Source organism: Tamandua tetradactyla, chromosome 12 (genome assembly GCF_023851605.1).
Source record: "Tamandua tetradactyla isolate mTamTet1 chromosome 12, mTamTet1.pri, whole genome shotgun sequence".
NCBI lineage: Eukaryota > Metazoa > Chordata > Mammalia > Pilosa > Myrmecophagidae > Tamandua > Tamandua tetradactyla.
In genome coordinates, this window is record NC_135338.1 from 49006086 (window position 1) to 49030780 (window position 24695).

General features: G+C 35.3%; 1 protein-coding gene and 1 pseudogene across 12 annotated transcripts in view; both read right to left on the bottom strand.

The window, feature by feature from the left end:
* The window catches only part of EML5 (EMAP like 5), a 232388-nt gene that overhangs the window by 132529 nt on the left and 75164 nt on the right, over positions 1–24695 (bottom strand). For all 12 annotated transcript variants that reach the window (XR_013160408.1, XR_013160410.1, XR_013160409.1 and 9 more), the window contains exons 7-10: positions 24329–24530; positions 21387–21524; positions 11695–11951; positions 9406–9618 (exon numbers count right to left, since the gene is read on the bottom strand). Coding sequence is in view for 9 of the 12 variants with exons in the window: in XM_077123267.1 (XP_076979382.1) it covers positions 9406–9618; positions 11695–11951; positions 21387–21524; positions 24329–24530 (810 nt within the window). In the remaining 3 variants the exon portion in view is untranslated. The remainder of the gene's footprint in view (positions 1–9405; positions 9619–11694; positions 11952–21386; positions 21525–24328; positions 24531–24695) is intronic.
* On the bottom strand, positions 16685–19808 carry LOC143652667 (large ribosomal subunit protein uL4m pseudogene; annotated as a pseudogene).

Below are 24695 nucleotides of genomic sequence, written 5' to 3' on the forward strand. Positions count from 1 at the left end.
GAAAATTGTTAATCAAATATTTATTGAATGAACAAATATGAGTCTACCTCAAGGAATGTATATCTTTGCCATACTGATTCACAGTAAAATTTGGTAGGAATTACAGGGTCAGTGAGGCATTATCTTACTCTTTGAGAAAAGCCTTCAGCTATAGAAGAATGTGTTTATATATCAAGACATTTGAATGCTTTCACCTACGGCTTTTGCTCTTAAGTGAAATTTCACCCCTTGCCCCCACCATTTACAATCGAAGTAGCAGAAAATTCTTTTAAGACGTAAGTTATCAACAAAATACTAGCAAACCAAATCCAACAACGTATAAAAAGAACTATCCACCATACTGAAATGGGATTTATTCCAAATGCAAGCCTGGTTCAACACACACAAAAAAATCAATGTAATATACCATATTATTTGAATGAAGGCCAAAACCACATGATCATCTCAATAGAAGCAGAAAACGCATTTAATAAAATATAACACCCTTTCATGATAAAAACACTCAACAAACTAGAAAAGGAAGAGGAATTTCTTAACCTCATAAGGGACATTGACAGAACACCATGAATTCAACTTATGCTTAGTGGTTAAAGACTGAAAGCTTTCCCTCTAAGATCAGAAACAAAGCAAAAATGTCTGTAACACTTCCATCCAACATTACATTGGGATCCTAGTCAGGGCAATTAGGCAAGAAAAACAAATAACAGGCATCCAGACTACAAAAGGAGAAGTAAAATTATTTCCATTTGCAGATTATATGATCTTGTACATAGAAAAATACGTTTTTCAACTGGGAGGGAGGAGAAGATACAAAAATCTTCTACACCCAGGTGGGCTGAAGCCTAAGATGGCAACAGCCATGAGCCGGGGCAGGGGCACAGCTTACATAGGATGGTTGGCAGAGGTAGGGGAAGAGAGGTGGTAGATCTTCACTGTTGAGTTTGGGAGTGAGAAATTGGCAGGCTAAGAGGGAGTTATTGTAAGCTTGTAGCTGCTAGGGCTGTAACTGCCAGAAGGCAGAGGTTAGATAAGGGGCGCTATCTCAGGAATGCAGCTGCTGGATGGCAGATGCAAGGACAATCATGGGACTGCTACGTGAGCTGGGGCAGGTCTGGTTTTGCAAGGGGCCTCCTGGAAGTTACGGGTGGGGGGAGTTTCTTGGAATGTTTGCTAAGGGCCGGTTACTTCATGGGGGGTTTAGACTAACAGAAAATCCTAAGGAATCCATTAAGAAACTATTAGAATTAATAAATGAGTTTAGCAAGGTTACTCAATTTCAAGGTTATTCCACTTCAAATATGAAACTGTATAAAATCAATTTTATTTCTTATGCTAGCAATAAATAATCCAAAAATGAAACTACGAAAATTCTATTTACAATGGCATCAAAAAATACTAAGGAATAAATTTAATGAAAGAGGTGTAAAACACACACTGAAAACTATAAAACATCATTGAAAGAAATAAATAAATGGAAAGATATCACATTGAGGCAGGATAAAATAGGGCATCAAGGCTATGGTTCCTGGCCTGTTGTTCTATCCAGCTCTGAACAAGTTAATGCACAACTGCAAACTCCCTAGAACAAAAAATTTCCTTAAAGCCCTGAAACCCCCCAAAACCATAAAGCTTGAAAACTCATGGGCCAAAAACAGACTCTTAGCTAATAACGGAAAGCGTGGGTTCATAAAAATTTTTAAACTATGTACCCAAAACAAACTTTTAGTACATGACAGAGCTCCATAAGCACCAACAGTTATCTCTGCCTGAAACAAAGAAGACATCTGGTGTTCAGAGGTCAAATGGAAAAATCCCTGCTACCAGAACCTCCCTACGAAACAAAACACATGCCATTTGGGACGTGTCTCTCTCTTGAGCACATGTCCATGCCAATTTCTCTAGCATATACTAACCTTTCAATATACCTTACTGCTTACTGCTACTTGCTTTCTCATCCCTGAATTCTTTCTCACGGTGAGACTCTGAGCCTGGAGCAGGGCTTGGCTCTGGTGTCAGCAGAGCTTCAGTTACGACAAATTTATGGATTGGAAGATTTAATATATTGTTAAAATGACAATATTTCCCATCAAATCACTATCAAAATCCCAAATAACTTTTAGCAGAAATCGACAAGGTGATCCTAAAATGCAAAGGGAACCAGAAGTACTAAAAAATCTTGAGAAAGAATAAAGTTGGAGGAATAATACTTTTTTATTTCAAAACTTATTCCGATCTACATTAATCAAGAGTATAATATTGCCATGAAGACAGACAAAAAAAATTAAATGGTATAGAACTGAGAATCAGAAAGAAACCCATATACATTTATAACCAACTGATTTTTTACAAGGTTGGTGCCAAGACAGTTCACAAGGGGAAAGAACAGTCTTTTCAACAAATGGTACTTGCACACATATATATCCATGTGTTAAAGAATGAATTTGGAATCTATCTCATACCATAAATAAAATTTAATTCAAAATGTGCCAAAGACCTAATATACGTACTAAAACTACAACATTCATAGAAGAAAACATAGGTTTAAACTTCATGATCTCATATTGACAAATGACTTTTTAGATATGACACTCAAAGCATAGCAATAAAAGAGAACATAGATAAACTGGACTTCATCAAAATTAAAAACTTTACTGCTTCAAAAACATTATTAAGAAGTGAAAAGACAACAAAAAGGAAAAAAATATTTTCAAATCATATAGCTAACAAGGGTCCAAGACCCAGAGTACATAAATAACTCCTACAACTCAATAAAAAGACAACCCAATTTATAAATGGACAAAGGTTTTGAATAGATGCTTCTGCAAAGAAGATGCACAAATGGCAAATACGCATATGAAAAGATGCTCAACATCATTACTTAATAGGGAAATAAAAAATAACAACGAAATACACTTCACACCCACTAGAAAGGCCAGAATAAAAAAGACAAATAATAACAAATATCAGCAAAGGTGTGGAGAAATTGGGACCATCATATATTACTGATAGGAATGTTAAATGGTACAGCTGCTATTTTAGAAGTACCAAAATAATTTGATAGTTCCCGAAAAAGTTAAAGAGTTATATGACCCAGAAATTACATTTTTAGGTATATACCTAAAATGAAATGAAAAGAGAAATCAAACTTGTACCCACAAAAAAGCCTGTACCCAAATGTCCATAAGCCAAAAAGTGGAAATGATTCAAATGTCCCTGAACTGATTTAAATGAAAAACAAAATGTAGTGTATCATGTAACTGAATATTATTCAGGAGTAAAAAGGAATGAAGTACCCATACATGCTAAACCACGGACAACCTTTATAACATTATAATAAGAGACCAGACACAAAAGACCAGATATTGCATGATTCCATTTATATGAAATAACCAGAATAAGAAAATCTGCAGCAACCAAAAATAGATCAGTGGTTGCCCAGGGGCTGTGGGGAGGTGCAAATCAGGAGCAATTGCTAACCTGTAAGGTGTTTGTTTTTGAGGTGATGGAAGTATTTTAGTTAGGTAGTGTTGATAACTGCACAACTTTGTATAATATACTAAAAATCACTGAATTGTATACATTAAAGGAGTCAATTTATGGTATGTAAACTATGTCTCAATTTTCAAAAAAAGTAAATCAAAATATGTCTGTTCTCTGCTCAAAACCCCCCACAGACTACTTGCTTCTCTCCAACTAAAGCTGAAATCTTTACAATGGCTACATGATGCAGGCCTCATTTTTTCTTTTTGTCACTCAGTCCTTTCTAGGTATGCTCTACCTCTTCAGGTCCTTCTTTGAATAAGCCAGTCATACTCCCACATTAGGCCTTTCATACAGTATACCCTTTGCCTAAAATGCTCTTGCACCATTTATTCCCTTGGTTAATTCCCTCACCTCCAATAAGTCTTTGTTCAAATCTCATTGTTTTTATGAGGCCCATCCTAGATACATTATTTAACACTGTAACCTGCCTCCAATTTCCTTCTCCCTCCATCTGTCTTCTACATTTCTGATTCTTGTTCCTTTGCATTTATCACAGACTAATATTTATCACATTTCTTACATACATTTCATTTACTTATTTACAATTTTATTTTGTATTGTCTGTCTCCACCACACCTCCTCCTCTCCATGTAAGATCCATGAGATCACCACTCTATTCTGTTTTGTGCACTGATTTTATATCACAAGGTCTACAACAATACCTGGCATATAATAATCAATAAATACTCCTTAAATCAATCAGTGAATTTTTCAACCCAAATCCCTGTTAACTCGAGCATCACTCAAGTAGTATCTACTCTACAAGAAATACTAATATTTAAATGACACTATCTGATTTTCAACTGCCTCTTTTGGGGGAACTAACTCCAAGGTTGTTCTAGTCATAACAATTAGCTGACTCTTCACTAAGCACCTCTCTCCAAAGGAACTTGTCAAAGTAAATAAGCCTAAAAAATATTCTAATAACAAGGAATGGGTCAGCAATGCTCTACCTATAAGGCCTTTTTTTTCCTAACAAAACCTGTCTAACCTTGATCAGGTTAACAAATGGGCCACTATCAATAGATTTTAACCTAAATATAAGTAATCTACATTTCCATGACTCTGAGGACTCCCTATTACATGGTCTACAATAATTAAATTCTCTCTAATAAAGTTAGAAGATGGGCAATAAACATGGAGACCTTCCTTCTGAAACTATCATTTTTTAGTTTTATTATTATTATTATTTAATAAATATCATCATTATTATTTAAATAAATATAAATTTATTTAAATTTATATTTATTTTTATATATTTATATTTATTATTTAAATAAATATAAATTTAAATAATAAATATTATTATTTAATAAATAAATAAATAAAGTCAGTAATTATCCACATAGGTAATTTCCCACAGTTCAGCTGAGCAAAGTCTTTTGAGGTAAGATTTAGTTCCATTCCTCTGAAAAAGAATCAATTATTTATCCATCAAGCTACCACTCCCTTTGATGGGACCCTTAAGTACTCACAGGCAGCAGAGTCTCAAAAGGAAAACCCAGAGATTCTATCAAATGAAATGCTAAATTTCTATGATATACTAATTTTTTATGTTAGGGCAAATAAAGAAGAACCATCTATGCACCTACTCTAACTGACTAGACTGGGTGATGGTTCCAAGAGAGATATAAATAATCCTGTGATCCCCTTCTACATGATTTTCTCTGTGACTTTTCAAGGAGCAAATCCCCTGGGAAAAAACTAGGGAGCTTAAGAAGAAAGCTGTGGAATAAGTCTAACGGAAACCAGTACATTCTAATCAGAGGGGTTATTTAGTAACGAGCTCTTTTCATCTAGCTTTGTTAAATGGATATCTTAGAATTGAACTTAGCAATCATGTCTTTCTTGAACTGACCCTTACTCACCAAGACAAAATTAGACATTCTCTTACATGCTTTCAGAATTCCCTATGATTATCCCTTGTGATCATACTTGTGACACTCAATGTAATATCCTATTTACTTATCTAATTCTTCCAATAGGCTATAAGTTTCTTGTGGTGAGTATCTTGTTTACTATATATTCCTAGTGCCTTGCTGATAGCAAACACTCATTGAATATTTGCAAAAAGACAAAAAGAAAGGAAAAGGAAAGATCACATTTCCCCTTATTCTGCCTATTAACTTGAGTTGGAATTCTAGGTTGTAAAGGAGGGAAGAACAGTGAAGGAAACTGAGAGAGCATAAACTTGATTCCAATCCAAACAACAACTTTCAACAATTTGTTTATACCACCAAGTTCCAGCTCTATTCAAGAAGAAAACTCTGACAAGCTGTACACACAGTAAAACCTGCCTTGACTACAGCCTTGTTCTTAGCTTAAGGAAAGGAAAAGGAAGAAACCTAAAAAAATTAGCCAAAACTTTGGTTTAAATTGCTATTTTTCAAGCAAGTATATAAAGAGATTTTAATCTGAATTATTGCTCTGTTGTTTAAACAAGTTTTGTTTTGTTTTGTTTATATGTCTGATAGAATGCCAAAGACTCAGGGGGAGGGGTTCAAATATTTATTTTAAAAATAGCTCCAGTTTTCAAGGGTCTTATAATTCACAGAAGGGGACAAAAGTATCATGTAGTTTAAAGAACATCGGAATTTAAAAGACTAGAGATTGAGTGTCAGCTCTACTACTTAATAATAAAGGAGCTTGAACATGTCACTTAACCTTTCTTAGATCCCATATCACATACATTTATGCATTAAAATAAAGATTGGATTATATGCTCTCTAAAATCCTTTCTGATTATGAAAACTCTGACTTTATGATAGGAAATGATAAAAGAATAGTTAAGTCCCAAAAAGTATATCATAAATTAGGCCTAATACCCCAGAGAAAAGATTTATCAAGGTTAGCTAGAATCGTTATAGATACTTTCCTAATTTAAATGAGATGACAATTCTAAATGGGGATAAGGCAATATACTGAAATATTTTTGTTTCAATGAACCCACCTTTTTTCTAATTTGTTTTAATGTAAATTTTCACACAAAGTTAATATGAACTAAATTTCTTCAGTAAATTATAGTAACATGACAAAAGATTTTTATTTAACTGTTTAAATAACCTTAAAACTTCTAAATATAAAATATATGACAATATCTTTCTAGCCCTCGTGTAAAAAGAATTTCTTAATATACAAAACAGCATTACTCATATAAAAAAGAGATGAATAGATTCTACTAAACTGAAATTTAACCATCTGTCAACAAAAGACATCATTTAAAAAGTAAAAAGACAAACCACTAACTGATGAAAGATATCTGCATTCCATAAAAATTAAAAAGCATTTATATCTAGATGTATAAAATAATTTCCACAAATCAATAAAGAAATAACTCAAAAGAAAAAACCACGAACCCATGTTTGGCAGAAGGAGAAATATGGATGATCAAAAAACATTTGAAATGATGGTCAACATGATAAATGATCAGAGAAAGGTAAATTAAGATGAAAATGTGCACCATTTACACTGACTAAATTTGTAAAAATTAAAGCGTGGCAAAGCGATTACCCTGTTGAAGGAGATGTGGATCACTGGAGTTTGTCAAATGGTATAACCACTTTGGAATACTATTAAGTATTTTCTTATAAATTTCAACATTATCATTCTCTACGACCCAGAAATTTCTCTACTAGGAGAAATTCTTGGACATAATAGCAATATCAGTTGACAGGAGTATAAATAAATACCTTTTAGCATATATTTATTTACAACACAATATTTTTCAGCAGTGAAAAACAAATGCACTAGAGCTACCTGAAACAAATATGGATGAATCTTAGAAATACAGTCCCGAATGATAAAATAAAAGTCCCTACTATAAACCTGCTTTGTTGTTTGATATTTGTTTTTCCCACAAATTTTCTTCTGGAAGTCTAAAGAAATATTTTTTCCCAGATATGTATTTTTGGAAGTATGAAGAGGGTCTTGGCAATTATTAACAGTGAAGGTATTAGACCAAAGCAACCTTCCCCTCACCTCTCCACCCTCCCCTACTCTATGTCCCCCACCACAGCCTTTGTGTGTCTGCCTGAGCAACACATGATTATTTGAGAAAGTTTATGGCTAAGAGCAGGAAAAATTAGAGAGAAAGGGGATAGTAATGAACAAAAACAAAACAAAATCCAAAAAAGGGGGAGGAATGATTTGTGCTGGGATAGGAATGGGTAAATGTGGAAGAGATGTACAATATCATTCTCTCTAAGCTAACAGTTACAATGATTCTACAATATAAGCTACTTATATCATTTAAGATCTTTTCACATTTTGTACATTTCTTAGAAGTCATCTACTGGATATTACCTAAGTGGATATCTAAAATATATTAATACATCAGATATAATCTTTTTCTAAGTTGTCCAAGTGGACAAATTAATAATGTATGAAAGAATGTACAATTCAATAATTAATCTAAAAGAAGAAGAAATTTCTAGGAATAGTGCTAACTTTAAAGTATGCAAACATGTGAATCCAATAAACAAGGAATCTTAAAATACTTCCACTAATCCTTTAATATACAGTTGTGGTATCGTATCTCTTCTGCTCTCCCAATTATCTATATAAAAAATATAGATAAATTTTTATCTATATTTATCTATTTATATCTAAATAAAAATTGTTCTTACCACAAAGCAGAAACAAAAATGAAAAACAATTTATACTTATACTCTTGAAGCAGTGACTATCTCTTGGACAAGACTAATTTTTCTTAGACTTTAAATATTTACACAGCAATTCAGTGGACTACTATCCATTTTATAAATGAAATAAAATTATTGTATAATAATATTGTCTCCTCTACTGAAAAAGAAAAACAGTCAATAAACCCCACTCACTAAACTAAGAAAACTAAATTAAAGTACTTTTGTTTTGGTACTGAAGTCAGGATATGAAACAGTGAGTAGGAATCAAGTTCAAGGTTAGTATCATCATGATTAATCTTACTGAATCTCACACTTTCTAACCACCCTTTATCAATCACCCTGAGTCACATTAAAATTTGTTCTGTCTGGTGACTTTCATTTCCTGATCCTGTGGTGGGCTCCACATATAGCACACTTTAGTTGCTAGAGATTTAGCTAGGCTTTATTAAATACTTAGCATTAATTATGAAAGCATACTTTATGGGACAAGGTATGAAATGAATGTATGAATCCTATAGCATTTCATTTAATCATCCCTAGGTCTATGAGCAAAATGATTAATATCATTTTAGCTAAGTTTCAAGGAAGAAGTGATGTGTAAAAATATGTAGAAAATAGCTAAGATCCCTAATTTTTCTTGCACCCCACTGATAATAGAAAAGAAACAAGTATCAAGGTAATTATGTTAAGCAAGAACACATCAAAACAATAAAAAGATACTAATAAGTTCCAAACTATGACCTGAACTTGTACAATTGATTACTTCCTCATAATTCTTGATTAAAAAAAAATGAGAAAAATGTCTCCTAAAAGATAAATGTTTAACAAGTTAAATGATTAAAGATACTAAGCCATAAGAAAATTATAACTATCATTGTATAGCTGACTATATGAAGTGATTCTGGAAATGGAGAGAAAAATGTCTCAAATGTCTCTCTAAAAAGAAAGAGCTTTATTCCATTCAAAATAGTATATTAATCTAAAAAAATTTTAATAAAACTTCATGAGTAAAAATAGAATGCACTATATGAAAATAATTTTTAATAAGAAAAATAAAAGCTACTTTAGCTAATTTTCATGGAACTCCACTAAACAATCACTATATGTATTTTTTAAAATATGAAATCCTCTGGTTTTTCTCAAGACTAATTTTCTGCAAGGACTTAAAAGTCCTTTATAAGACAGAGGTTACTTAAAAATAATTTGAAAGACAAGATACCTTTTCTTAAACAAGGATATCGGAATAATTTTACAATTCCATAGTCATCAGCTGTAACTAAAACTTGGCCAATACAATTTCCATCTACTGAATTTATATCATTGATATTTGAATATTTGGGCCAAATTCCATTTACTTCAAGGCCTGAAACACATGTCCATGAAGCCCAATGAACACCTTTTATTTCTTCTTTACTTGACACTTCTTTTCCACCTAAAAATAAATCAGAATCAAAATTTAGTAGCTTTTTTCCATGTGATTTTTACTCAAGACTAACCTGTGCTGATAATATGATAAACTCCAAAAATTTAGGTATTCTCACACCACAGAGGAGAATACATGAATATGTAGGTAAGTCTGGGTAAGGAGAAAAGAGAATTAAATGCAAGGAATTAAAAAAATACCAAAATTATATTGGTTCAGAAACATACATAGATTTGAATATGATGTGGTTTAGCAGGTTTACCCACATGGAGAATAAAGCTGAATCCTACAAAACGTCACCAAAAATTAAAAACTTTTGTGCATCAAAGGACACGATAAAGAGAATAAAAAGACATCCCAAAGAATGGGATAAAGTATTCATGAATCATATAGCTAATAAAGGATTCATATCCAGAACATATAAAGAACTTTTACAACTCAACAACAACCATAATTAAAACCCAATTTAAAAATGGGAAAAGGACTTGAATAGACATACATGAAAGGATGCTCAACATCATTATTCATTAAGGAAAAGCAAATTACAACCATTATAAGATACAACTTCATACCCACTAGGATGGCTATTATAAAAAAATGGAAAATAACAAGCATTGAAGAAGATATGAAGAAATTGACACCCTCATGCATTGCCAGTGGGAATAAAATAGTGCAGCTATTGTGGATCCATTCCTAGGTATATAGCTCAAAGAACTGAAAAGAGGGACTTAGATATTTATACACCAATCTTCACAGCACCATTATCTGCAACAGCCAAAAGTTGGAGACAATTCAAGTGTCTATCAATAGATGAATGGATAAACACAATGTGGTCTGTACATACAATGGAATATTATTTGACAATAAAAATTAATGAAGTAATGACACATGCTACAACTTGGATGAACCCTGAAAACATTATGCTAAGTGAAATAAGCCAGACCCAAAATGACAAATGTTGTGATTTCACTTATATGAGGTATCTAGAATAGGCAAATTCATAGAGACAGAAAGCAGAATAGTGTTTACCAGGGCTGGGGGAATGGGATGTTATTGCTTAATGGATATGAAGTTTCTGTTTAGGAAGATGAAAAAGTTCTGTATATTGTGGTGATATGGTTAAACATATAATTAAACATCATTGCAAATGTACGTAATGCCACTTAATTGTACACTTGAAAATGGTTAAAATGGTAAACTTTATTTTACCACAATGAAAAAAAAAAGGAAAAACAAAGCAAAACAAAAAAACCAGAATCCTATTAAAATCATGATTTGGTTAGCCATAATAAGAGTAATTTATAAGAAGAAGCAAAATATGAGAAAGTGACAAATAGGGCATTAAAAAAAAAACATAAGATACGTATTTGAAAGAAAAAAAGAGAACTGGAAAAAAAAAAAGACCAAGAAGGAAGGAAGAACAGGGAGTAATACATTTACAAAAGGTAAGTGGACTCAAGGACTCAGTCAATCTTCATTACCGATACAGATATGTTAATGAAAAATTTATTGGAATATGAAGTTTTATTAAATAAGTTCTTGGAAGACAGAGACTAATTCACTAAGCATCATACTAAACAAAGTACTGCACTGATAGAGAATTTGTTAATGATTCTGTTTTTATTATTCTTTTTTATATTTGACACAAACTCTGTTTTTCAAATTTAGTCTGTTAGCAATGTCTTATTAATATTTAGCAAAGGATATGAGTCAACCACAAAAAAGACAAATAATTTATGGTCTCACATATGTAGTAACTGTATTCAGTTACTCTATTTACAAAAGTGACATTTTGACTTTCTTAATATACAATGGGACTTTATATATATTATTTATATGGTATGTAATGCAACATAATGTGGGTCTCTTTAGATCTTCCAGGCAAAGGAGTTTTAATAAAAAATAAAAAAGATGTCAAAATAATAAGACAGTATTATAGAAAAGACCACAATGCCCATATCAGCTCCTATCTTTTTTTATTTTCCTACAATCAAATGTAACAGATTCTGCTTCTAATGAAATTCTAAAATATTTTATAGACATTAAAAATCTAAAAACTTTTTATAACTTATTTTAAAAATTTACCTGGCATCCTATAAAAATGTCTTTTCCCATTTCCATCATTTGTCTGTACATATCTACTGTCTGAGGACCAGTCCAGATGAGTAATGAAACTAAGTGATCCAATACATTCTCCAACTTTTTTATAGCGCTGAGCAACTCCATAAATATCAACTGAGCTATCATTGCATCCAACAGCAAGGTAAGCGCCATCTGGTGAATATTTTAATTCATGAATTGCCTCCTTCCTATCTTTAATATGAACAACTTCTGTCATGTCTCTGTAAGACAAAAAAATGAGGCCATAAGAAAAAAAAAAAAAAGGCAGCAGTAGAGAATTCAGTTGTCAAATGCATCTAAAATGATGAGATTATATAAACCGTGCTTATAAACCATAAAATAAATATAAATGAGACAAGGAGTATTAATTCAGGAACAATCATTTTGCTGAACAGAGACATATGAGGACAACATATACTGTAAGTAGGAAAAATGCTGAATTTCAGTTTCTAAACTACTTCATTTTTAAGTAATTTAGGGCTTCAAACTAAATTTCTAGAGTCAAATAACAAAGAAAATAAAGTCACAGAATATTATGATAAAGGAAGCTTCTTATAAATTCTGTGTTTATGAAAAAATGTTTAATTATAAATACTATAATTTTCAAATAAATTTTTATGAGCCAAATATGCAAAATTGCATTCAGAAGAAAAAGAACTGACGTATCATATCAGTAATACATCTGAATATATATCTTTATATAGCTACCACTAGTTATTTTAATTTTAATTTCTTTGACTTTTTTAATAGAATACAAATTTCTCACAATTAGGGACCATGTCAACCAGTGAAGTTAAACACTTTTTCAATGATGTTTTATAACTGAGTTTCCAAAATAATATAGGTATCGATAACTGCCATAAAAATGAACAATGCCACTGAGTTTCCAAAGTTGTGGAGTCAGTTGGGGGTAGAGTATGGGCTGAGAAGAAAGAAGAGAAGTAGGAGAGAGGGAGGAAGAAAGGAAATGGAGATAGGAGACGATGAAAATTCCTATATCCAATTAGTATCAGGAACTTTTTTCCAAATAAATTTTATATCACCCATCAATATACTCCAAGTAGATAATTTCAAAACACAAGTTTAAATGTGTGTTTCCAAATTTCTAAAATTTCCAAAAGGACAATTTAGAGCTACCAAACTAAGATTTTTTTCAATAGCACTTACTGAGAATTTCCTTTGCGTTAGGCACTGAGCTACATACATGAACTCACCTTCTGTGGGAGACAGACACAAAGAAATTACCGTGAAACACGGCGAATGCTGAAAGGAATGTGTGAAGTTCTGTAGGAATACAGACAGAACATTTAAGACTAAACTAAAGGCAGAAGGGTGATACCTGATTTATGCATAAAATCCTGAGGAGTTGGCTAGGTATAAAAGAGGGGGAAGGTTTTCTAGGAAGAAGACACAGCAAGAGCCAAGGTACACAGGTAAGCAAGTACAGGGTACATTTGAAGACCAGTGGCTAACGTAGTGTGAATACAAGAATACTGGAAAGAGCAGTGATTGTCAGGGTTAAGGAAGTAAATTGAGGACAATCTGCAGTGGATCTGATATGCAGCCATAGAGGTTGATCTTTACTCTGATAATAACCAGGTAAAGACAGAGATGAAAATAAGCCCTTAAGTAAAAAGGGGGACTAAAATAAAACAAAGGAAAAACAGTATATGTAACAGATACTTATAGAAATTCACCAAAAAAATCATTCCTTTTTCCTACTAGACTCAATTTCCTGACCTCTCTTGCAGTTAGGTTGGCCTCATGTTTGGATTGCAATCAATGTTTCATGAGTGGAAATGATGTGAACTATTTTCAAACCAAGCTTTTTAGGAAGAAGTCATATCCTCTTTACATACTCTTGCTCCATTCTGCTGGCTAGATATAGTTATCTATGATGGCAGGTCTTTGGGCCACTGTGGGTGGTGGTGTAAATGTGAAACTACAGCAAGATAAAAGGAGCCACAGTCTTTGAATTACCTGGAATAGGAAAGCTACTCATTGATTTCCGACTGCTACATTGGTAGGAATTAATCTTCAATTAATTCCTCAATTGTATTTGAGCCACCATGCATCTGCTGGCCTATTAATTATAGTAATTAGCTATTACCTTTAGCCATATAATCTACAAATTTAAAGGGAATGGCAAGATAGATCCAAGACTAGGGTATTTAAAGCTTCTGTATCTTCTTAAAGCTTTCCTAGTCAATATCACTTTTGCCTTAGACTCTGAAACTTACAAGGTCCTCTTAAGCGACTAGTGTAGCTCTCTCTCCCCTTTCTGGTGATTCTTTGCTCTAAGTTACAATTAAATGCATGCATTTTCTATTCCTTTCCTTCCTTCCTTCCTTCCTTCCTTCCCTTCCTTCCTTCCCTCGCTCCTTCCTTTCTTCCTTCCTTCCTTCCTTCCTCCCTCCCTCCCTCCCTTCCTTCCATCTATATAGAGCAAGGTTTTCAAGAAAACATCTAAGACATTATTTTACAGCTTTTACTTTTTATGCCTCCTTTATTAAAGCTATTATAATTCTAATTTATCCACAAACCTTAATTAAAATTATCCTGGAAAATTCATCAGGTAGGCAAAATCAATAGGATATGGTGACAGATTAGAGATGGTGTGTTAGGGAGAGAGAAGTATTAAGGATAACTCCTAGCTTTTTGGCTCATGCAAGAAGAGGGACAAAGATGGATAGTAGAGCCATTCACTATGATAGGGCCCATGGGCAGAGGGTCAGTTTGGAGTAGTTTAGTTTTGGACATGCTGAATTGGAGATGCTTTTGAGACACTCAAGTGATTAAGTAAGCAACTGGATATGCACAGTTGGAGTATAGAGGAGAGAACAGGGCCAGAGACATGTGGGGATTATCAGGCTATGGTAAGGGAAGCCATAGGCAAAATGAGACAACCCAGGGAGAAAATACAGAATAAAAGAGCAGAGAGCATAAGACTGAGATTTGAGGGACTCCAAAGTTTAATGATGGGCAAAAGATAGTTAGCCTATAAAGAAAAACAGGTCAAGAGAAGTAAGCCCCTTTAAAACCTGAAGGAGAGTCAATATCTGAAAGCCAGGGAAGAGAGCATTTCAAGAAGGAACAAACAGAACCAACTTGGGTATGAACTGAAAAATGTCCTCTGACTTTGGTGACACAGAGTGTCATCAGTGTGCATTTTCCTATGTAAAGATGAAAGCAAAATGATATTGGAATAGGGTAGAAAGTTAATGAGTTAATTGAAAGGAAAGAAAGACAGTACATTTAGAAATGTTTTTGAGATTTTTATTGTGAAAGGAAGAATAAAAATGTGATATAACTAGAAAGGGGACTTAGATAGGTTCAAAGTTGGAAATTTAAGATAGGAGATATTTGGGCATGTTTCAATGGTGTTCTTCAGAGGAAAGGCCATAAAAATCTTTGAAATGAAAAAATAATGGACAGAGTTACTTTTTAAAAAGATTTTAATGCCTTTATTGCTTATAATATACATATATTATATTAATATATATATTAGGGTAGTTGTAGATTTACAGGAAAATCACGCAGAAAAGTACAGAGTTCCCAGACAACACCCTACCCCATTTTCCCTGTTATTAACATTTTGTACGAGTGATACCTGTTACAACTGATGAACCTATATTATTATAACCATAGCCCATAATTACCTTAGGGTTCACTTTGTTGTACGGTTTTGTGCTTTTTTTTTAAATTGTTAATGTTGTAACATAAATGCAACCTAAAATTTCCCCTTAAAAAAAAAAGCCAATTTCATGTATATATTTCATGGGTGCTAATTATGTTCACAATGTTATGCTACTCTCGCCACCACCCACTCTCAAATCTGAGGTCTTTTTACATCCTTCATCTGGCCTTGGGAGTTTCAGCAATGGAGAGTAGGGGGTGGGTAAAGTTCTGGAACATTCTTTTATTGGCCCCCTGATGGGTCTCATGCTGATGACAATAGCATTTTTTCACCAAGTTCCAACCAGCTAGTCTGCAGGCTATGAAGAGAGGAGCTGGATCTTGCTGTAGGTCTTAGTGTCTCCAGGGGCTGCTGAGGCACCAGTGAGAAGTCGGTAATGGCTCATGCGCCATTTCCTGTCCAGTTTCCTCACCCCTTTCTGTCTACTGTTTAGTTCTAACTGCCTTTTTCTTTTTTTCACTGAGACAAATCTGGTGCTTTATGAATCAAAATTGAGGTCTACTGAGGATTCTCAAAGTACGCCTTGAAAGTTCCACATACACCCCATAGAGAAGCCCTGGAGATGTTCCCAGCAAGGGACAGTCCCACACGGGCATGTGGAAGTTATGGGCAACTTTAAATCAATTCCAAAAAATTAACATGGGAGCAAGGATCAGCAGCAGACTCAAGAACTAGAATTTGGGTGTTTTAAAAATGTACTGTAGATAGCTCACTTAATGTGACAGGTCTGCCTTTCTGGCTCTGAACTTGGAAGGAAATCGTTTAGATGAGAGTTCAGGTTTGCACACGGTGTATACTTGTGGGTCTCAGCCTGTACTTCCTCCCTGGAAAGAGCATGAATCCTTCTTTCTGGGATGACTTTGCTTGAGATGTGCTAGGTGTCTTGTTCCTAGGAACTGCTGGTGCCCACTCTCTGGGTCTCACCCAGGTATGCTGATTCTGGGTAATTTCTCCTAATAGCATCAAGGTGGCCTTCAAAGGAGCCCACAGGTGCCTTGAGGAGGTACCTAGTGGGGCCTGGCCCCAGGGAAGGAGCCCACTTGGCCAAATGGAGTCAGTCACAATAAGCAAAACAGCAACAAGTGTTCTCTGTCTTTCCTCTTTGATTAAAAAGTAAAATTTCTTTTATGAACACAAAAGAGAAAAAGCAGGGCAAGAGTGCATTCAGCTGCTGTTGAGATGCCCAGTCCTGGCCGTGAGGTCTGCTTGGCCTCTCTCTGGCCTCTTTGCTAGCATCAGGCATTTGGCCTCACATCATAGGGAGGAGGGTGGTAGTCAGGTGGGTCCTGGGTGGCACAGTGTGGGCTCAGGGGAAATCGCTGTAGGGCAGGTGGAAGGCATAGAGAGGTTTGTAGCAGGAGCTGTGCCAGAGCAGCTTCTCCTCCAGGAAGGTGGCAGCAAGCAACGTCAGGACGAGCATCTGATGTCTGGGCATAACAACTGCCTGGATCAGGGAGAAGGTCTTTGGCACAGAGGTGGCTGACACCATGTTCTGTGGCATTTCCTAGTATGCCAAGTCCACAAGGGGCATGAAGGCCCCAGCGGCAGTAGCAGGTCAGCTCTGTCAGATACTGGGGGTTTGTGGTTGGCAGCTTCAGGTAGTCCATAATGTGTACATCATCCTGGGTGAGCCTGATGGTCAGCGTGAGGCCCAGCACACAAACCTTCATGGGCAGCATAGAGTGGTGTGTTGGTTTGAAAAGATTTATATGCCCTAGAAAAGCCATGCTTCAATCCTGATCCAGTCATGTGAAAGCAATGTTTTTAATGTCTACTCAGCAATGTAGGTTGGAATATTTTGATTAGATTATCTTCACGGAGATGTGGCTCCCCAACTGTCGATATTAATCTTGGATTATAGGAAGATGTGACTCTACCCATTCCAGGTGGGTCTTGATTAGTTTACTGGAATCCTTTAAAAAAAGGAAGCATTTTGGAGTAAGCTTCAGAACGCTACACAGCCACAAAGCAGAGAGTACACCAGCCAGAGACCTTTGGAAATGAAAAAGGAAAATGCCTCCCAGAGAGCTTCATGAAACAGAAGGCTGGAGAGAAAGCTAGGAGACATCACTGTATTCACCATGTGCCCTTCCAGTTGAGAGAGGAACCCTGAACTTCATCGGCTTTTCTTGAGTAAAGGTAACTGTGCTGGTTTGAAAGGATGTATGTACCCTAGAAAAGCCATGTTTTCATCAAAATCCCATTTCATAAAGACAGAATAACCCCTATTCAATACTGTATGTTTGAAACTGTAATCAGATCACCTCCCTGGAGATGTGATTTAATCAAGAGTGGTTGTTAAACTGGATTAGGTGCCAACATGTCTCCACCCATTTGGATGGGTCTTGATAAGTTTCTGGAGTCCTATAAAAGAGGAAACATTTTGGAGAATGAGAGATTCAGAGAGAGCAGAGAATGCTGCAGCACCACAAAGCAGAGAGTCCATGAGCCAGCAACCTTTGGAGATGAAGAAGGAAAATGCCTCCCAGAGAACTTTATGAAACCAGAAGCCAGGAGAGAAAGCTAGCAGATGATGCCATGCTCGCCATATGCCCTTCCAGCTGAGAGAAGCCCTGACAGTGTTCTCCATGTGCCTTCACACATGAGAGAGAAACACTGAACTTCAATAGCTTTCTTGAACCAAGGTATCTTTCCCTGGATGCCTTAGATTGGACATTTCTATAGACTTGTTTAATTGGGACATTTTCTCAGCCTTAGAACTGTAAATTAGCAACTCATTAAATTCCCCTTTTAAAAGCCGTTCTGTTTCTGGTATGTTGCATTCTGGCAGCTAGCAAACTAGAACAGTAACCTTTTGTTCATGCCTTAATTTGGACTTTTTACAGACTTGCTTTAATTTGGACATTTTCACAGCCTTAGAATTGTAAATTTGAAACTTAATAAATTCCTCCTTTTTAAAAGCCATTACATTTCTGGTATATCACATTCTGGCAGGAAGCAAACTAGGACAAGCAGTAACTGGTGGGGCCCTGGGGACCATGGGTAATGCCTTCTCCTTGCCAGATCCAGAAGGGATGCTGTTGTGTGGGTCATGATCACTGCCATTCTGCCACCAGGGCTTTCAGCCCCCACCCCACACCTCGGCTCTGGTCTTGGTTTTGGCATAGCTGATACTTTTTAAGTTTCTCTGCCACATGGCCACCTGGTGGAGGATATTCAGCCTGGGTGCCATGGCAAAGATTTTGGGGTGCAGTTCAGCCAGGCTCATGCCCTCCTGCTTGAAGCCCCACAGGGACTCTACCTGGTTTGCACTGGGCACCAGTGAACAGGCACCAGAACTCGCCCTTGCTCAGCATAGGAGCCAGCAGACCTGCTCTTGCTGTGGGCCCCATGCTTCTCTGCCGGTCACACTGCCTTTTCTGCCAGTGAGCTCAGGCCCCAGCAGCCCGCCAGCAGAAACCAGGCCCAAGTTCTAGCGTGGAGAAACTGCAACATTGCAGTGCAGCTCCCAGCGCCACGGAGGTCCAGGCTCCGTTCAGCCATGCCAAGAATTACTTTTTTAAAGACAGGAAACAATTTTTGGAAATCATTCCCAAGAAATGGGGTGAACAAAATATAATAGGTCCAAAATTTTAAAACAAATGTGTGATTTGATAGGAAAATATTATTTCTATTCTTTAAAAGTTGATATCAAATGGTGGTAATACTGTCACAGAAACACAAATGGCTAGATATTGCTTGAATCTAAAATGGTAGTTTTATCCTGTACTCTGAAGAGAATCTTACTCCACCTTCAGTATCATATATTAGCAGTGCTCTTCAAACTTTTCCACTGAAATCTAACTAGCCATGAGAATGAATGAATGCCTCTGAGGAATGTGGTGTTTATAACATAATGCAGCCCATTAAAAGACAAAGTTTCATATCTATGTGTATATATACATAAATATCTTCTATTTAAAAAATATTTGCAAGTCTTCATTTGACTCCATATTAGTGTTGCTTCTATTTATTTATTTATTTGCATGCTATATGGCTGGGTCACATTTCATTCTTTTTCTCTGCAAGTATCCTGTTATTGCAACACCATTTATTGAATTTTTGTTTTGTTTGTTTGTTTGAGGGAATTGCATGGCCCAGTAATTGAACCTGAGTCTCCTGCATGGCAGGCAAGAATTCTACCACTGAACTACCCTTGCACCCACCAAGTGCAAGTGCTTTTAAAGTGGAATTAATATGTTTTATCAAAAGGAAAAATGATGTTCTTAGGCGATATAAGCTATATTTGTACTTTGGCTTTGTCTTGGAATACCACCTTATATTCCAATTTAAGATTCAGTGTGTTAGATCTAATCCATTCTATGTTTCTTCAACCATAACATAGCTGGATAACATTCTCAGGATACTTTAGTACTGCCATACTTGCGAAAACAGCTCTACCATATGGAGAATACACAAGAAGAAATAGTAACCAAGTACATCTTGAAAGAATAAGAATATTTTGTGACTTAGAATTTTGAGTTTAATGATAGAGATATTGTTTAGTTTGTTAAAGGCACTGGAATGCAATATACCAGAAATAGAACAGTTTTTTTAAAAAATAATCTATTTAGCTGTAAGCTTACTGTGCCAAGGCTACAAAAATGTCTAAACCAAGGCATCCAGAGAAAGATACCCTGACTCAAGAAAGAACTGATGAGGCTCAGGGTTTCTCTGTAGCTGGCAGAGGCACATGGCAGCACCTGCTGGCTTTCTGTCCTGGCTTCTCATTTCAAAAAGGCTTTCCTGGGGGTGCTTCCCTTCCATATCTCCAAAGGTCTGTGTCAGCTCTCTAGGTTTTTCCCAAATGGTTCCCTTTTAAAGGACTTCAGTAAGCAACCCCACTTTGAAGGGGTTGAGACATCTTCAAGGAAACCACCTAATCAAAAGGTCTCACCCACAATTGGGTGGGTCACATCTCCATGGAAACCACATAATCAAAAGGTTCCATCCTAAACAATGGGTCTGCCTCCACAAGATTGGATTAGGAAAAAGAACAGGGTTTTTCTGGTATACACAATAGCCTCAAACCAGCACAGACATTTAACAATAAATTCTCATTATTTAAACCAACCTATTTAGTAGTATTTGTCATAGCAGCCTGGAAACTAAAACAATATGTTAAAGATTATGAACTTCATCCTAAGGACAGTGCAAATACTTTCTCGTACTTTAAAGAGAGGAGGGATGTAATCAAGTATGTTTTAAAAGGCATCACTACGGCTTGAGGAAGCAAAAAGGAAGTAAGAAGACCAGTTATGAGGTTGTTCCACCAATCCAGTTAGGAAATGATAGAAGCCTTTATAAGAGTACAATGGTGAGAAAGGAAGGAGGAAAATTAATTTCAGAGCTATTTAGGAAGTAGACTCACCAAGATTCTGTTATTAATTAGAAAAAGAGGCAAAAGAGAGAATCAATGGATTCTGGATTGGACAATTGTATGGAGAATCTTTACCATTTACTGAGCTAAACAAGAAAGATTTCATAAATATTTATCCTTATGGACACGTGGATCTACAGAAAAATTTTAATGGTTACACAGAATTCAGCTGAATAACTTGACCTATAATTCAAAACAAGATGTTTACTGCCTCAGCATAATCTTTAAATTTTTCTAATTATCCAAAGGAACAGATGCACACACTTCTTCCAAAATATAAAGCTTGAAACAAACAAGCAAAAATAAAAACAAAACCACTCACCAATTTTAAACAGTTTCACTGTCCATTCCTTCAATGCAGAGAATCATTACTAAAAATCAGTATTAACAAGGAATGGAAGATGGGACACAAATTTATAGTTCAAAATTTTAGCCATTAACCTATTAAGCATTCTTAACCTCCTAAACCAAGGAATGTTTTTGAGTTTATGTAATTTTCTGAGAAAGGTAATTTTATAAATATATCTCTCACTTAACAGAAAATCACTATCTGTTTCTATTTCTACTCTAATACCATACCTTACTCGAAGTACAGTGAATGAGCCATCCTTCATTCCAAGGGCAAGATGGATTCCATCTACATTTACAGCTGCACAACGAATTGGTTCTTCCATATTACACCTTGCTATTAATGCATGATCTACAAGACTCCATATTCTGTAACATTTAATTTTTTGAAAAAAAAAAAGGATTGTTAACTAAGGAATAATTAAGGGTTAATGATAGATCTGTGAAAAGATTTAAAAATTATTAAAAAAATAATCTCACATTAAGTGAGATAAATCTTGGCATTTTAACTCTATCCTTTGTGGCAAGTATTTTTTATCTATGAAAATAAGTGCATGCTTAAAATGACATAGGGTAATAGCATCTTTTATTTATTTTTTTAGCATCTTCTATTTTTAAAACAATGTAATGATGTTAATTTTTTCAATCTTTCATTTTAGGTAAATGACTTCTAATCTGATTAAAGGACGTATACATACAAAAAACAGATAACATGGGGAAGAAAGACAAATTATGAGCTGGAAAAATATCTCAACTCATATCATTGACCAGTGATTCACAAACTTTAAAATACATCATAGTCATCTGAAAGGCTTACTAAACCACAAATAGTGAAGTTTTGGATTCATTAGGTTCTGAATAAGGCCTGAGAATTTGCATTTCTTTCAAGTTTCCAGGTTATGCTGGTACTGCTAGTCTAGCCTTGAGAACTATTGTCAAAAATAAAGGGGTACTTATGTAGGTAGCAGAGAAGCTTAGCCTACCTATAGGTATGCCTAAGAGTTACTTCTGGAGGACCTCTTTTGTTGCTCAGATGTGGCCTCACTCTCTCTTAGCCCAGTTCTGCAAGTGAAATCATTGCCCTCCCCCCTACATGGGACATGACATCCAGAGCTGAAAGTCTCCCAGGTGATGTGGGAGATGACTCCCAGGGATGAATTCAGCCCTGGCACCATGGGACTAACAATTCCATCCTGACCAAAAAGGGGAAAAGAAGTGAAATTAATAAAGTATCAGTGGCAGAGAGAGTTAAAATAGAGTCAAGAGGCTACTGTGGAAGTTGCTTTTACGCAAGCTTCAGTTAGACCCTGCTACCTACCATAACCTGCAAAAAGCCCCAACCAGGACCATTTCAGCCAATCCTAAGAACACCTAGGGCAAGTACGGGATTCTGCAGGGGTTCCATGCACTGGAATGACTTTCCAGGGACCTGTGGCCTCCAGATGGGCTCCTGGTCCAGATGGGTCCTAGGGCCAGGGGTCCCACAGCCTCTCTAGAACATCGGACAGTTCCATTTTCCTATCCCATGTTGGTGGCGTACCCCTCCAATATAAAGGGGTTGGAATGGGCACAGCCCAAACACCCCTAAGGAGAGAGATGGAAAGATCAGAGGTAATGGTGGAGTTGTACATTGAATATAGGATTTAACAAATGAATATGAATGCTGAATCATTAAACTGATATCTCTTTAGTCTCCATTATCTTAGAGCAGCTAGAAATGAAGGCCTAGAATTGTGGAATTGTAACCCATATCAAAGTCTGAAGTATATTCTGCAATAATTGTGGTGCTGTGCTTTGTAATTTATTGCTTTTTTATATATATGTTATTTTTCACGAAAAAAAAAGAAGTTGATTGTGATGATAAAAAATATTTAAGCCTTCTAGCCTCCTATATTCTGGAGCAGCTAGAAGGAAAAATCTGAGAGGACTGTGTGGTGGCCCATGGAAAACTCTGGGATCTGTCCTGTGACTGCATATTGAGGGGTACTTTGAGAACTATTGCTTTTTTATTTCTTTACTTTGTATGTATGTTATACTATACAATAAAAAAGTTTAAAAAAAAAGAAAAAAGGAAAAAATGAGAAGGAAAAGTATAATAGAGAGGATAGGATTTAATAAATGAATATTGGTGCTGAATCAGTTTATTGATATTCCTTTTGGTCCCCAGTGTCATGGAGCAGCTAGAAGTAAAAATGAAAGATCATGGAACTATAACCCACAGCAAACTTTAAAATCTGTTGTAGAACCACTTGCTAAAATGTACTTTTTCACAATAAACAAAAAAATGTAAAAACAAAACAAAGAACTCAAAAAACAACTAAAAAAAAAAAAGGGATATTCAATTCCCGGTGCCTGCCCATGCCAAAAATAAACAAACAAACAAACAAGTAAGTAAAATGAAGGGATAATTTCTTTCACATGCAGGAAGACCCTATTATATCCTATTTAAAATGAATTAGAAAAAGACCAGTGAACTAACACAAGATAGGCAAAAAGCCTGAATCGACCTGTCACTGAAAAAGAAATGCAAATGTCCCTTTAAACATATGAACATATACTCAAGACCCTTCAAAATGAGAGAATTGCATATTAAAAACATAATAAGGATCACTTTTCATCTCGTGGAGCAATAATTAGTGTTTGCAAAGGTGTGGGAAAACAGGTATTACCATACATTGCCGACAGGTGTATAAATTGGCACTGCTTTTGTGTAAGTCAATATTAAAATTTAAAATGCATCTATCCTTTGAACATAGCTAATAATTTATCAGTGATATTCATATTTACACATGAAAATGGCATGTGTGAGGATATTCACTGCAAGCACTGTTTTTACTAGAACAAAACTAGAAGAACCAAATCTTCCATCAATAAGGCATTAGTTGAATAAATTAGTATATATTCATGCAGTAGAATAAATATTGTATGCTTGTTGAAAAGGAGAAAGTAGCTCTGTACATTTTCCTATGGAACAAATTCCAGCTTATAAGGAAAAAAAAAACCAAATCTTCTAAATAGTTTTTAATTCTATTAGTTTTTGAGTATCTGTTATGTCCATTTGTTATACCATATGCTGACAAAATCTAAATTTTTTTGTTTTTGTTTTTTTAGCTTTCTTTACATTTATCTAAGGATAAATTCCATATTATGCAATTACCTTATAGTTTTCTTACCTGACTGAACGATCATCACTTCCAGTTACAGCCAAAGGTTTAGTAGGATGGACAGCAAGTGCCCAAAGTTCACCTTCACAGTGTCCTTGCATAATCAGGAATGGTTTATTTCTCTCATGTACCACAATTTCAAAAATTTCACTGTCCTGTGTTCCAACTAGAATGTGGTCACCACGCCAACAAACACTCCTCACAGACAAACCTATTCAAAAGAGAATTATATTTAATATCAATTCTATAATAATACAATGCCAATCACCCTAAATGGCTATTAACTTTTATACCGTTTATACCTTAGATATGAGACAGAAGAAATTTGCGAGTCCTTGTTCTAAACTCACATTTTCTTCCAAACTCATGTTTTCAT